The following is a 15000-nucleotide window of genomic DNA, read 5'->3' on the forward strand; positions in this document are numbered from 1 at the left end:
TTGGGTTACGTTTCAAATGGGGGGGAGATGGGGGGGGGGGGTTGTCGCCTTCCGGTCGTTCGTGTGCGGCGTTGTGTTTCCTGTAAATTAATTTGTCAATGATGATAATTATTGTTTTGATGATGTCAACAAGATTAGTGGTAATGATATTTGGTTGATGGTGATAGTAGTAATAATACGAATAATAATAATTGTAGTAACACCATGGATAACGATGATAAAAATGGAGCTATGAAGCTATAAATGATGATTATTGTAGTCTGATAGATAAGCACTATAGTGATATTGATGATTATGATTATTATTTTGTCCGTCATCTTTGCATTTTATGCATTTTACGTATTTATGTTACCCTCTCCTTTCTCCCAACGTTTCGTTAACTCGCCTCTCCTCATAACGAACGGCGTCATTCTGAGACAGCGACAGGACCGGAATCCCATGTTGGTCGTAGTCGTGTAACCGCCCGTTCTCGTCCGGTTTGTTTACGTTCGTCGGCCACGTGTCTATCGGCTGACGCTCGTGGTGTTTGCGGCGTGTGTGATGATAATTATCTGACGGTTCTTCTACGGTTAAGTTTGATTATTATTTTGTGCTTTTGTGTGTGTTTTTTTGTTAATTTGTTGTTTTGTTTTGTGGTTTTTAAGGGTGGGAGGGGGTTTCTTTGGTAAGTGATATGTCAGATCAGAATTAAAAAGATATAAATGGGATGGGTTGATGGATAGTGAATGTCAGCTACAGTTTTTTTTTTTATCTGATGATTTGCAGAAAAAGGTTCCATCTGCGTGTTTGTTGTTCCCTCATTAATGAACGACCGACGGTACCGCCAGAACCACCGCTACCAAACAACCATTACCACCAACAACAACTACCACGAAAACGATCTTCCCTTTTATGTTCATTGTGTCCTTGCTTCCCTTTGTTTGGAGGAGACAAGGGCGACTTCTGGGCAGGAGGGCATCGACTGTCCCTTGGCCCCAATGCCCCACGCCGACCCCCGTCCCCTCTCTCCCCCCCTCTCCCCCGCCTTCGTCTTTTGTTGGCCCCCGTGCCCATCACAAGTGCGATATCTGTCGGGTAATTAATGCCTGTTTGGGTTTCCGGCTGATTGTTTACCGGTTGGGGGGGACGGGGAGGGGTTGATGGGGGTGAAGGGGAAAGGGTGATGTAGGTAAATGAGGGCGAGTTGTGAGGCGACTGCGAGGAAAGAGATGACCATGCTATCCTCGGTATGGGTCTAGGCTTATCTATATCGCCTTGGTTCTAAGTATGGGTTAGAAAGCGATCTTTTACCTGAAATGCAGTTGGAAAACAGGGTGAAGACGAATGAAAATGAAAGAGAGAGGGAGAGAGGGAAAGAGAGAAAGAGAGAGAGAGGGAGGAGGAGACAGAGACAGACAGACAATGAGAAAGAAAAATAAAGAAGAAAAGAAAAAAGAAAGAAAGAATGAGAGAGGGGAGGAGAGCAGAGATATTGAGATTGAGACGAACATGTAATTTAGATAATGCGAAAGTGTGAGAACGAGTCACATGATGAGGCGGGCGGGAGATATTTCGGGCATTTTAATAGGTTAATACCCGTCGCTCGCGGAAGAGGTCAGTTTCAAGCGATACGCCGTAATTACGCTATTAGACGTCGCGGCGCTTTCGTCTATTCCCATGACCGAGGAGGAGGAGGAGGGGGGAGAGGAGGAGAGGGAGGGAGGGGAAGAGGAAGGGGAGGGGAGGGAGGAGGAGGAGGAGGGAGGAGGAGGAGGAGGAGGAGGAGAGGGGAGGGAGGAGGAGGAGGAGGAGGAAGGGGAGGGGAGGGGAGGGGAGGGAGGAGGTGGTAAGGAGAAGAAGAAGAAGAAGAAGAAGAAGAAGAAGAAGAAGGGGTGGGGGAGGGCACAGAAAGAAATAGGCACGATGAAGAAGAAGGGCAAAGCATCCCAAGAGGACATGGATCAAGAGGAAGAAGCACGGAGGACGGAGTAGACGACGAGAATTAAGGAATAATGATAAGAAGAAGACGAAGCAGACGGAAGGAAATGAGAATGAGATAGAGAGCGTGAATCGCGCGTTGAGCATCTTGGACGGAGGAGGCGAGGGTGGGGGCGGGGTAGGGGTAGGGATAGGGGTAGGGATAGGGTTAGGGGTAGGGGTAGGGGTGGGGATTGGAGGAAGGGGAGGAGGCGAGGAAGCAAGTCCGCGTCTCGGGATTAGCGTCCCTTTAACGATCCGACAATATTGCGGGAGTCCAAACAAGCTAATCCGATTCGTAAATCTTTTGACGCCTTCGGGAGGTGTCACGTGATACCCTTCCCTCCTCCTCCTTTCCTCATCCCCCCCCCCCCCAACTTCGCCTTCTTCTTGTTATTTTTCCTCCCCCTTCTCCTCCCTCTCTCCCCTACCCCTCCCCCCCTTCATCGCGAAGACATTACTTCCGACACACATCACTGGCTGAGGATGCCTCGTATCGCGTGACATGTCTCGAGCCAACCTTCCCTCCCCCCTCCCCCTCTCCCTTTACCCTTTATCCTTTCCCCCCATCTGCACCCCCCCCCCTCCGCCTTATCCTCTTTTTTTTCCCTTCTTCCCCCTTCCTTCTCTCTCCCCAGTGGCGTGTTAGTATTGTCCATCTTCTAATTATTGTCCGTTTGTGGTTCTCGTCTTCTTAGATGCAGTCGGTAGGCCTATATTTTTTTCGATGACTTTAATAAGGCTGATGTGAGTGATGGTGGTGATGTGATAAGGATTATATTGATTATGGTGGTGAAACTTGTGATTGGAATTTTAAGGATATTGATAGTATTAATAGTAACATGACTATGAAAATGATAACAAGATTATAATTTAAAAAATGATAATGATAATAATAATAATAATAATAATAAAGATAACATTGGTGATAGTAATGATGGTGATAATAATGGTAGTACTAATGATAATAATAACAATAATAACAATAAGGATAATCGTTTTAATAATAATGACATATATCATCCTGTGTCCCTGCCATAGTACACAGTCGTACAAGTCGTTACGGAAAACCGTCGACACACAAGTACTCCATTTTTCCCGTCAAAAAAAAAAAAAAAAAAAAAAAAAACGAGAGGAAAAGCAAGAAGAAAATTCAAACCCGGATTTCTTTGTTGTGTGTCTTTACTAATGAATCACTAGGCGTCCCATTAGCGTGGAAGTAGCAGAGGATACGAAATACTTTAGCGATGGAAATATGCCTGCGCCGCTTTTAACGAGGGGAAAATTCCAGTCGGGGGAAGAGAGGAGAGGGAAAGGGGGGGAGGGGGTGGGGGACGGGTTGGGTTGGTTTGGAGTGGGGTGTGTGTGTGTATGAGGGGAAAAGGGTAAGAGGGTGAGGGCGAGGGCAAAAGAGTTAGGGGAATGAATATAGGATAGGGAGGGGAAAAGGGGGTAAGGATTGATGCTTGCGGTGCTTGGATTGTTTTTTTTTTTTTCTCCCTCCCGCTTTTTCTCTTTTTGTCTACCATTTCTTTCTCTCTCCCCCCTCTCTCTCTATCTTTCCATTTCTCTTACATTTTCTCTTTTTTTTTTTCTTTTTCCCCTTTTTCTCACTTTCTTACTCTCTCTCACTCTCTCTCTCTCTCTCACACACACACATATATATATATATATATATATATATATATATATATATATATATATATATATATATATCTCACATACACTGCAGCCCCCTCCCACTCCTTCTCCCTCTCCCTCTCCCTCTCCCTCCCCGTTCCGTGATTAATGGTGTCTCGTAGAGCCCGCAAATCCTGTTGTGACGGGAGCGTGACGTGAGGTAGTTGAGCGAGTCCGAAGTTTGCTTCTATTCTATCTTCCTTCTTACCTTCTCCCCCTATCCCCTCCTTTACTCCGCCTTCTTGCCTACGCCCCCTTCTCTCCTTCTGTTCACCCCTTCCTCCCCCTCTCCTTACTCCCTCCCCCCTGCCCTATTTGCTCACCCCTTCCTCCCCATACCCTCTATTAATTCCTCGGTCTTTCCCTCCCCCTTCCCCCCTCCTCCCCTCTCTTCTCACTCCCCTTTCCCTCTCACCCCTCTCATCTTCCCCCTTCCCCTCCCTCTCCCTCTTTTCTTAACCCTTCCCCCCACCTCAATTCACTCCTTCCCACTCCCTCCACCCCCCTCCCCTCCCTTATCACCCCTTCCCCTTCCTCCCCTCTCATCTCACCCCTTACCCCATCTCCCCTCTCTTCTCATCCCCTTCCCCTCACCTACCTCTCTCTTCCCTCTCTTCTCACCCGCTTCCTCCTCCTCCTCCTCCTCCTCCTCCTCCTCCTCCTCCTCCTCCTCCTCCTCCTCCTCCTCCTCCTCCTCCCCCCCCCTTCGGCTACTACCTTAATACACCTGACACTTTGTTCCAGATTTACACGTGTTTTTTTTTGTCACCCGATTTCACCTGATGTCACCTGACTCGCCGAACCAATCAATCAATCAATCAATCGGTCAGCCAGCCAGTCAGTTAATCAGTCAGTCAATGAGATGGACTTAACGCCTTGTCGACCATGATAAGACGTGGCGGAGAGAGACTTATCTTAGAGGCTTTGTGAAGGTTTCTTTTTGTCATTGGAGAATGGGATGGGTGGGTGGGAGGGGAGGGGGTTGCGGATATTGTGTTGTTCTTGTTTTATGGTGGTTTTGTGATGGTGTGCAGGAGAGAATGTGTTGTGGAGGTTTGTTTTGGGCAGTTTTATTGTCGTGGTTGCGATTTGTTTGGATTCGGAGTAGTTTAGCGGTCATTCTGCAGATGGATGCCTTTGTAAGAGTTGTGATGGAATCTACACTTACGCAGTTGCACATGGGCACGTACACGCATACGTACACATACACATACACTTACAAGCACACGTAAACCTACACATGCACTTACACACACACCTACACGTTCACAAATACGAACACGTACATGTACACGTGCACAAATACGAACTCGTATACGCACACGCAAACGAAAACGAATACTCAGATGTAGACGCACACGTACACGTGTACGCGCACACACACACACACACACACACACACACACACACACACACACACACACACACACACACACACACACACACACACTTACACCTCTATAGCAGCATTATCATTGGTATTTTCGAAATTCCATATTCAATACTTCGAGTCCTGCGGTACTAAAAAAAGTTAGTTATGTTTTCGAGGCTACATAACGTAAATATTTCCTCGTGGTATAAAAAACTGTACCTAGCAGCCAGCAAGGGAAATGAAGGTGAGAGGGGGGAGAGTGGGAGGGGAGGGGGGGAGGGTGATAGGGCAAATGCGAGGGGGAGAGAGAGAGGAGGGGGTTATATACAGACAGACACACAAACAGACAGACTATGTAGGATAGAACTCGAATTTCGAGGGATTCCATATTCATTAGATTAAATAATTTGTTGATGATCATTATAATGTTGCGGCATGTTGCAAGCTCAAATAATTGGGCAACGAGGAATGAAACAGGAAAATTCTCTCCACCCGCAAAGTCGAGGAAAATAAATTGGTAAATAAATAAAAAGTTAAGGTAAAACAAATAGGTAAACTCTAGTAAATTTCCTCTACTCGAAATGCCGTTGAGGATAATGAAACAAATAAACAAACCATACCGATGAGATAAAGCAAAGCAAGGTCGATAAATATGACGAAATCATCAAATTGATGAATAGATAAGATGTGATAGATAATGAACAAAAAAATAGCACGATACCCAATCTCTTGTCAGTGACTCACCTCAAGCACCCGAAAGCAAGCACGGAAAGCTTGGATAGAAACCGCGTTCATTCGAAGGCTGTTCGCCGAGGGAAAGAAAACACAACCGCTGCTTGAGATGAATCGAAAGTAAACAGATTATTAAGATTAAATGAACAGATTTACAAAAAAAAAAGTTCAACTAAATTAAGTTTTATAAAAATATAGAAGAAATTAATAAATTTATATAAAAAAAAGTTATTTAGATTTACAAAAAGATGAAAGGAATAGATTTTCATAAAGATAAACGGATTTTATACATTTGCGAAGATTAAAGAAATTAATAGATTTACAAAAAGGTAAGCGATTGAACACAGATTTTCATAATGATAAACGAAATAAACACATATTTACACCAGGATTCTATTGATTGCTAGAATCCTCGACAGGTGTGTAAACGCAGGATATGTAACGGGTGTGAGTTTTTTTTTATTTTTTATTTGCATGGTCGGTGAAAGCAACGGCGTGGAAACTCTTTCTCTGTCTGTCTCTCTCTCTCTCTCTTCTGTTTTCTTTTCGTATATTCTCTTTTTTTTCTCTTCTCTTGTCTGTGGTGTCTCTTTATTTTGTTTCTCTCTCTTTGGTTTCTCTCTCTATCTCTTTGGTCTCTCTCTCTCTCTCTCTCTCTCTCTCTCTCTCTCTCTCTCTCTCTCTCTCTCTCTCTCTCTCTCTCTCTCTCTCTCTCTCTCTCTCTCTCTCTCTCTCTCTCTCTCTCTCTCTCTCTCTCATCCACGGTGGACAATACCGTGTGTGGGAATGTCCGCGTGGAAGACGGACAGCGTGAGAGTGGAGATGTGGAAGTGTAGGAGAGACCGCTTCGGATGCTGCATGAGGAGGAGAAGGAGGAGGAGGAGGAGCATACGCTGCTTCGGTGTGGGTTGATGCTGCAGTCACTGGCCCGAGCTCAGATGCAGGCGAGCAAGCAAGCAAGCAAACACACCTGCATGCACAGCCCGTCGTTTTCCGAACCATTTGATCCCGTCCGAGCTTAAGATCGACGGCAGGTGGTGGCCGGAGAGGAGTAAGGGGGGGGGGGTGTTGAGGGAGGGAGGGAGGGAGGGGGGGCGATTGTGTATCTCCGTCGGGGATGGTGTTGGTTATCAACCTTCTTCTCCTGCTTGCATGATGGAGATGGAGAGAGAAAAAAATAATGTCTGAGGGGAGACGAAAGCGCGCGTGCGTCGTGGGGGCTGGGGAGGGGAGAGGGGTCGGGTATTTGGGGGTTGGGGTGGGGGGAAGGGTGGGAGAGGTTAGGGATGGGGGAACCGAGCCCACCCGCCTCCCTCCCTACCTACCTCTCCCTCTCTCATGGAAGAAGAGAGAGAGAGAGAGGGTAGGGAATCGGTAGGGAATAGGTGGGGAGGGGTGAAGGGGGAGGGGGAGGGGGAGGGATGGGGTCTGGCCGGGCCCTCGCGGGTGCGCCTCTCTGACTCAGCTCTAGTCAGTCGTCGCCAGCGAGTGGTCGCGGGTGAACGTGTGTCTCGAGCTCTGTACCCGCGCGTGGCTCAGCTTGGAGGCTTCAACCATGAGTGTGGAGAGCGGCCACTTGTTCGCCCCCGTAAACTGTACTGCGCGTTTCTGCGGGCGTTTCCCCATGGATGGATAGTTTATATTTTGCAAGGAAGGAAAGAAAGAAAACGGTGTGTACAAGGTGATTGAAAAAGAAAAAAAAAGTGTGTGATTTATGTATATATGGATATAGAGAGGGTTTTGAATACAAGAACGACCCTCCGAAGCACGCAACATTATTTCATCGCCCCCCCCCACCACACGTATTTTTAAAAAAATCTTGCAAGCCGATGCAACAAGGAAGGCATCGCGGATAATATTTGCAACCAAAGATTCCCTTTCCGAGAGAAAGAGAAAAAAAAAAACTCAAAGAAAGCGAGATTGCACTGCGTCCATGTGAGGGACCCAGAGAGCAGTCTTCATTTCTTCTATTCTAGTCATATTCAGCGGGAGTAGCGGAGGTGGTAGGCAGGCAGAGCAGGTTATCTCTCTCTCTCTCTCTCTCTCTCCTCTTTGCCGCCCACCTGTGCAATTTCCACGCCCGCGTTTCTCTAGTCAACACCCACCACGCCCATCAGAAACTACTACCCCCCTGCCCCCCCACACGCCCCATATCTCCACGAGTACCCACACCCCCTCCTCCTGCTTCACCTTGTGTGTATCTCCGTGTTGATACATCGAGTGTGCTCCAAATATTCTAGTCGTCACCCCTGGCAAGCTGGCGTGAGCTGGTAACTCTTTCTCCGAGAGGGAAAGAGAGGAGGGGAAAAAATAGGAACCGAATTGAATTGTGTAATAGATAGAATATTAATTATAATAAGAGATAAGAAGAAGAATTATAATTAAGCATCTCTGACGCTTTGCTTAGTCACTTCGTAGTAGTAGTTCGCTCTTCAGTGACTCGTTGACTCGATTAGTGTTGATCACGTGTTAGCTAAGCACCAGGAGAACTAAATCGCCACCATGAAGTACGGAGATAATTTTGTGCGTTCCATGCGTCGCTCTCTGCGCATTAAGAAGAGCAAGAGTGTCACCATCACCAATAACAACACCATCAAGCGGAAATCAGGTAAGGACACCATCGGCACTGTATATTGCGTCGTCGTGTTTTGTTTTTAAGGATTTATTTTTTCTCTGTGGGTGTTTAGTGTGTGTGGTGTGTAGTGTGTGTGTGTTTGTTTGTGTGGATAAATGTATGTAGTTTGTGGAGGTATGGTGCGTATGGCTTGTGTGTTTGTTTGTTTGTGTGGATAAATGTGTGTGTAGTTTGTGGAGGTATGGTGCGTATGTCTTGTGTGTTTCTGAATGTTGCGTGTGAGTGTGTGATGGAAAGTGAGATTGATTTCGCCACAATATATTCTATGGGTTATTTAAGTGCGCTTTGTGAGTATCGGAATTCCACGTGTACGCTTGTGTGTGTGTGTGTGTGGAGTACGAGGGTGGATGGGGAGAGGGAAATCCTGCGTAACACATCGCATGTCTTTACTGACCTCGAACACGCGAAGTCACCTCGGGGGGGATATCACGAGCGATGTCATTTGTGATTTAGCGCTGGTTTCAGGCAGAATTTGCTTTCGTCTTATCGTTTTGTGTCTTTGGGTGTATTTCTCACTCCTTTGGCGGGCTGTGTTTCTCTCATTTTCTCTCTGAGGGTCATTCCATCTCTCTCTCTCTATCTATCTATCTCTCTATCTATCTCTCTATCTCTCTATCTCTATCTTCCTCTCCCTCTCCCTCTCCCTCTCCCTCTCCCTCTCCCTCTCCCTCTCCCTCTCCCTCTCTCTCTATTGCATTATAATACTGATTCACCATTTAAAGTTATCAATCCCACTATCGGCCCCTCCCCACCAGGCTATCAACTCTATATCTCTGTTGTTATCAAGGAGACACTCTTAATATGATATAGGGAAGACCACGGAAGAGCGTGTGGGCGTACGGGCGGCGTCAGGGTGGAGTCCCCACAGGATAATCACTCACCGTGGGCACAAGTGTGGGAGGATGCCATTATAAGGACTGCTGGCACCGTCTGGCTTGTCCTCTCTCTGTCTGTATCTCGGTCTGTCAGTTTTTTTCTCTTTTTTCTCTCTCTCCCTCTTTCAATTTTTCTCTCTTTTTCTCCTTCCCTCCCTCTCCCGCTTTCTCTCTCTCCTTCCCTCCCTCTCCCGCTTTCTCTCTCTCTCCCTTTCTTCCTCCCTCTCTCCTTCGTTCCTTCAAGAACGAAGAATTGCATTATATAAGATATTGTTTTAGGTGGAGAGGAGTTAAGGGAGGAGGAGGGGGGGGGAGGTGTAGGCACGCTAGGAAGGTTTTTTTAAATCGATTAAATCTGTCTTGAACCTTTAAATGGGCTTACTATAACGTGCTCAAGAGGTTCCTTTAATTTTAGGGGATTTTGTTTTAGGTATTGCTGATACATGTGTTTGTTTGTGGTGTTTGTTGTATTTGTTGTGATGTTTGTTGTGTTTGTTGTATTTGTTGTGGTGTTAGTTGTAGGAAGTGGTTGTAGTTGTGAGAGGTTGCTAAGTCTTCCGTTAAAACTTCTTCATTAGAGGTTGGTTTATCTGTCTATTTTTCTGTATGTCTGTTTATCTGTCTATCTATCTGTATAACTGTCTATATTGATAAACTATATATTGACATGTATTTATATTTGTATATTTTTTGTGAATGTATGTTTTAGTGCTTTTTTGTTACGATGATTAATGTTTGTTTGCATATATTCGTAATTGTTAGATGGCCATAGATTACACCTGAAGTTGACTCTCTAAACAACAGATGACAGAATTGATAACGGAGATAATGGAATCGAAGGTGATAGTGATAAGCCAACTCATACTGACCTTAGAGCCGTGTTTCACAAGGTGATTGTAATGGTGAGGTTTATTTTGAGGGTTTATTTTGATAAGGATGGACGTCAGGAAACAGTAGGAAGGGTTTTGATATTTAGGGAGAGATGTAATCTAAGATACTAAACATATTGAAGGCGGCAACAGGAAAATGACGACAACAATGACAGTAGCGATGATAGTAATGACAAGAGGGAAAATGATAATGATTATCACAAAGATAGTATTATAACAATGATGATAATAATGATTAGGAAAATAATAAAGATAATAAGAATAGTGATAATGATAATGATAATAACGTTGGTAACAGTTATCATAAAAACGACAGTAATAACGGTAACAAAATCATTTCATCGTGTAGCGCTGGCCACGCGTGGAAACTCTATGGGATCGCCCCGCCACATTCCGTTTAGGGCCGCGTGCTTCCCATTCTTCTCACGGTCGTTTATGCTGTCCCGGCCACCAGCGGCGCGCCCCTCTGTCCCTTCTGCGTCACCCTGGGGCTCTGCGCTCTCACCCTGCTGCTCCCCTGCCAACACTTTCACCGTGCCTCTGCCTGCGAGCGCTCATTGTACTACGAATACTACCATTTCTGTTCCTCTCTGGAGCTCTTGCTTGCCCTGTCATCACTCTCTCTGTCAACAGTCTGTGTCATTATATTCTCGCTCGTTTTCTTAGTTCGATTGGAGGGGGGAGGGGGGGGGTGATAGTGCGTGAAGGGGTTGGGGATTTTGGAGTTATACTGGTGTGTTCAGTTATTCCATTTTTCCCATGGAGCTTTGCTCTTATTTATGCTCATCTTATTTTTATTATGTTTTCTGCCTTTTCTGTTCTATTCATTGTCTCTCTTTCTCTCTGTCTGTCCATCTCTCTCTCTCTCTCTCTCTCTCTCTCTCTCTCTCTCTCTCTCTCTCTCTCTCTCTCTCTCTCTCTCTCTCTCTCTCTCTCTCCATTTTCCTTCAACTCCCCCCTCTCTACCTCCCTTCATCCCTCCCTCCCTCCCTCTCTTCCACCCCCTCCCCACCTCCCTCCGCACAAGAGAAGCGCAGTTTTGTTTTGTTTTTGTTCCATTTTATGTCGTGTTATTGCCAGAGCCGTGTATTGTCTCTGCAAAATTATGTCCATGGTTTGACTGCCAAGATTTTTTTCCCCTCCACGGCGAGATGGAAAGAGACTGCGTTATTTTCCTGTTTATTTTCATTTCCCCTTTAACCCCCCCCCCCTCCCCTCTCTTCTCTTCTTTACAACGAGGAGGGGGGGAGGGGGTACACTTTATGCGAAAACTCGACATCGGAAAAGAGGAATATTTTTTTTTTATTATTCTACTGCAAATAACCGACCTGGTAATATCGATGAAAATAATGAAAAACAAAGTATTTATTTATTTTTCTTTTTTTACCCTTTGTGTTATATCATTTCACTCCTTTTTTTTGGGGGGGCGTTACGTGGCGACGCAGTGCGTATGTTTCCTTTTTGTTGTTGTTGTTTTTTATAGTAAGGATAGCGGAAGGAGGAGTAAGGGGGTATAGCAGGGGGAGGGAGAGGAGTTAGGGGGTTTAGGAATAGGGGACAGGTCTGGAGTTGGGATAGGGATGAGGGGGGAGGAGGGGGAAGAGAAGGAGGAGGAAGAGGAAGAGGAAGAGGAGAAGGAGAAGGAGAAGAAGAAGGAAGAGGAGGTACCACAGAGGTAGCAGCGGGCAGCGTTGCATGGTTTCTCCGCCGTCCAAAGAGGAGAGCAAACCGGATGCCGCGTCGCGTTGAAATGGATGCTGTCTACGGACCTGGAGTGGGACAGGGGCAGGGGTGGGGATGGGATGGGGTGGCCGGCTCGAAGGAACGGGTGAGAAACGGTCATGGTGGCAAAAGCAAATGCAAAGGGACAATGCACAGGCATGCACGCATATAACCCCCCACCCCCCACCCTCCCTCCCTCAGGCAAGGCAAGGCAAAAGCACAACGTGGAACGAGACACGTGTATATACGGAGGTGTCCCCCCCCCTTTTTTTTCCTTCGCTTTCTTTTGTGTTTCCTTCTATTTCTTTCGCTTTGCCCGAGGTATGTATGTACGAGGAAGAGGATAACGGTTGGAAGCAAGAGAAAGAGGAAGAAGAAGGTTGAGGAGGAAGAAGGAGAAGAAAAAGAACGAGGAGGCGAAGAAGAAGAAGGAAAAGAACGAGGAGGAGAAGAAGAAGAAGGAGAAGGAAAAGAACGAGGAGGAAAAGAAGGAGAAAGAAGAGGAAAATGAGAAGGAGAGGGAGAAGAAGAAGAAAGTGAGCGAGCGAAGAAGATGAGAGAGGAGGAATAGGGTGGGTGGGAGGGAGGGGGGGAAGAGGAGGAGGAGGGAAGGGGTAACGGGGCAAAGTGGATGATCGGAGAGGAAGTTTAAGATCACTGAGATAAACTTGGTCAGGAGGACAGAAAGCTATTCGAAGGCGGTGTGTGTGTGGGGGGGGGGGGGGGGAGAGGCGACGTTTGTTTGGGTTGCAGGAGTCTTCGATTTCGTCGCCATTTTGGAAAAGGGGTTTGATTTTTTTTATTTTGATGTTGGTTGTTGGGGGGTTGGGGAGACGGGGCGAGGAGGAGGGTATGTGGAAGCTGCGTTTTTTGTTGTTTTTTGTTGCGTCGTGGTTGAGAGAGAGAGAGAGAGAGAGAGAGAGAGAGAGAGAGAGAGAGAGAGAGAGAGAGAGAGAGAGAGAGAGAGAGAGAGAGAGAGAGTGGGAAAGCAGGGAAGTTTGGGGGTAGGTCAGAGAGAGATAGACACCCCGACCGCGAGAGAGAATGACTGGTGGGGATGGGGAGGAGGGGGTAGGAGCCCGGGGCACTCACACTTATGACCCTCAGCATCCGGGGCTCTTAAAACCTACCTCACACTCACACGCTCTCTTTCCCTCTCATCCTCTCATCCTCTCGTCTCTTATTGTCTCTCTCTCTCTCTCTCTCTCTCTCTCTCTCTCTCTCTCTCTCTCTCTCTCTCTCTCTCTCTCATTCTCTTTCTCTGTCTCTCTCTCCTATTCTCTTTCTTTATGTCTCTCCCTCCCTCCCACCCTCCTTCCCTCATTCCCTCCTTCTTTCCTTCCCTCCCTTCCCTTCCCCCCTTCCAACTTTCCACCCTCTCCCTCTCTCTCCTTCACCTTCACCCTGCCACCCCACCCACCGTGAGGTGCTCTTCGGGGACAATACCACCGTGATCTCTCTCTCTCTCTCTCTCTCTCTCTCTCTCTCTCTCTCTCTCTCTCTCTCTCTCTCTCTCTCTCTCTCTCTCTCTCTCTCTCTCTCTCTCTCTCTCTTTCTCTCTTTCTCTCTTTCTCTCTTTCTCTTTCTCTCCCTCTCTTTTTCTCTCTCTGGAGGATGGAGGTGAATACGATTGAGGTACGATACTTAAAATGATGATGATGATAATGATAGTAATAATAATGATGATAAAAAGGATAGTGATGATCAAAGGGTGAATCCAAAACGTCGAGTGCACGCAAGCGGGTGTGAAGATGGGTTGGGCGGGGCGGGGCGAGCGGTCGGTCGGGCGGTCGGGCGGTCGGGCGGACACCTCGAGTGCGGTCCGGTGATTGACACCCCCGTCTTGGCACGCGAGTGGCGCTCCTAAAACGTGCCTCTCGCCGGCCCGAAACCCGCAGCCGAATGTGATGGATGGGAGGCAGACGTCCGGGCGTTTCTCCCAAGCACATCACGACACGGGACATCAACGGCGTGGATCGCGTGGTTGGGGAGGAGGAGGGGTGGGGGGGGGCGTTGTTGATTGTGGGAGCAGCGGATGCGAATGCGTTCGTTAGGGGGGCGTGGATGGTCCCTATGTTTGTAGTTTGTAGTTTGGCTTGATTCTTACACTTTTTTTTTTTGTTAGTTTTATGTCTGCACTCTTGGTATCGAAGGTGGAATTGACAGATGAAAGAGAGTTCCCCCCTTTTCTCCTCCCTCCTCCCCTCTTTCCCTCTTTCCCTCTTTCCCTCCTCCCCTCTTTCTTTCTTTCCTTCTTTCCTTTACCGCGTTTGAGAGCGTCATCACACGCCAAGCGCACGTACCCGAGATATACGTTAAGATGCTGTGTGACCTTGGCGCCGTGACTTTCTCTCGCTCTTCTTTCCGTATATAGTCAAAGTCTCGTAATGTGAGAGCTGGGGTTTAAGGGGGGGGGGGTGCGTATTTACTTGGGGAATGGAGTGCGAGGTAACAAGCGAGGGAGAAGGGGAAGAGGACGGTTAGAGTGAGTAAGGTGGGTTGCATTATCATGTAGGGGCGTCCGTTTCCTTTTTGCCTTCGGGTTGTCTGGTCTTGCAGGATGCGGTGGGGAGCCCCCCCCCGGGTCAGTCGGTGCAGCTTTGACCCGGAGGTGCTTCGGTTGGGAATATCCTCCCTCCCTCCCTCCCTCCCTCCAACCTTGCCCCTTTTCTCGCCCTCCAGCCTCTCTCCTCCGCCCTAAGGGCAGGAGCGGCAGCAGCACACAGCACCCGACCGGAAACCAGCGCTCACCTCTTCTCCTCCGGGCGTTGTCGACGGCGCAGGCAGGCGGAGACGATCCGTGAGAGTCGCGATCAACAAGGGCTTCGCTTTCGCTCTCGCTCTCGGTCTCGCTCTCGGTCTCGGTTTGCCAAGGTCACCGCGCACATTACTCTCTGTCCCAATCCTTTGGTCCTTTAGCCGTAACCCTTAGCCGTTGGCCTAGTCCTAGACCGAGTCCTCGTGCCTCGGGCTTTGTCCTCTCCCTCCAGTCACCCCGTAGGACTGACCGACGGGGGAGACCGCAAGGAGTTTATGGGCGTCATAACATCCTTGTCTCGGCTTGTCTACGCGGCGGACATGCGTTACGGGCGCGTGTGGGCGTGGGGGCGTGGAGGATTGGGTGGGCGGCCATTCTCG

General features: G+C 47.7%; 1 protein-coding gene across 3 annotated transcripts in view; it reads left to right on the plus strand.

The window, feature by feature from the left end:
- CenG1A (Centaurin gamma 1A) overlaps nt 1-15000 on the plus strand; it is a 550552-nt gene that overhangs the window by 412267 nt on the left and 123285 nt on the right. Inside the window, exon 1 of one of the 3 annotated variants that reach the window (XM_086537623.1) lies at nt 7214-8348. The exons of the other annotated variants lie outside the window; for them this stretch is intronic. Within the exon in view, the coding sequence (XP_086393749.1) occupies nt 8243-8348 (106 nt within the window). The 5' untranslated portion in view covers nt 7214-8242. Of the gene's footprint in view, nt 1-7213; nt 8349-15000 lie in introns of those variants that run through there. 3 annotated transcript variants of the gene reach the window in all.

This window comes from Penaeus japonicus, unplaced genomic scaffold, assembly GCF_977035675.1.
Source record: "Penaeus japonicus unplaced genomic scaffold, GWHDUDI00000001_assembly GWHDUDI00000006, whole genome shotgun sequence".
Classification (NCBI taxonomy): domain Eukaryota; kingdom Metazoa; phylum Arthropoda; class Malacostraca; order Decapoda; family Penaeidae; genus Penaeus; species Penaeus japonicus.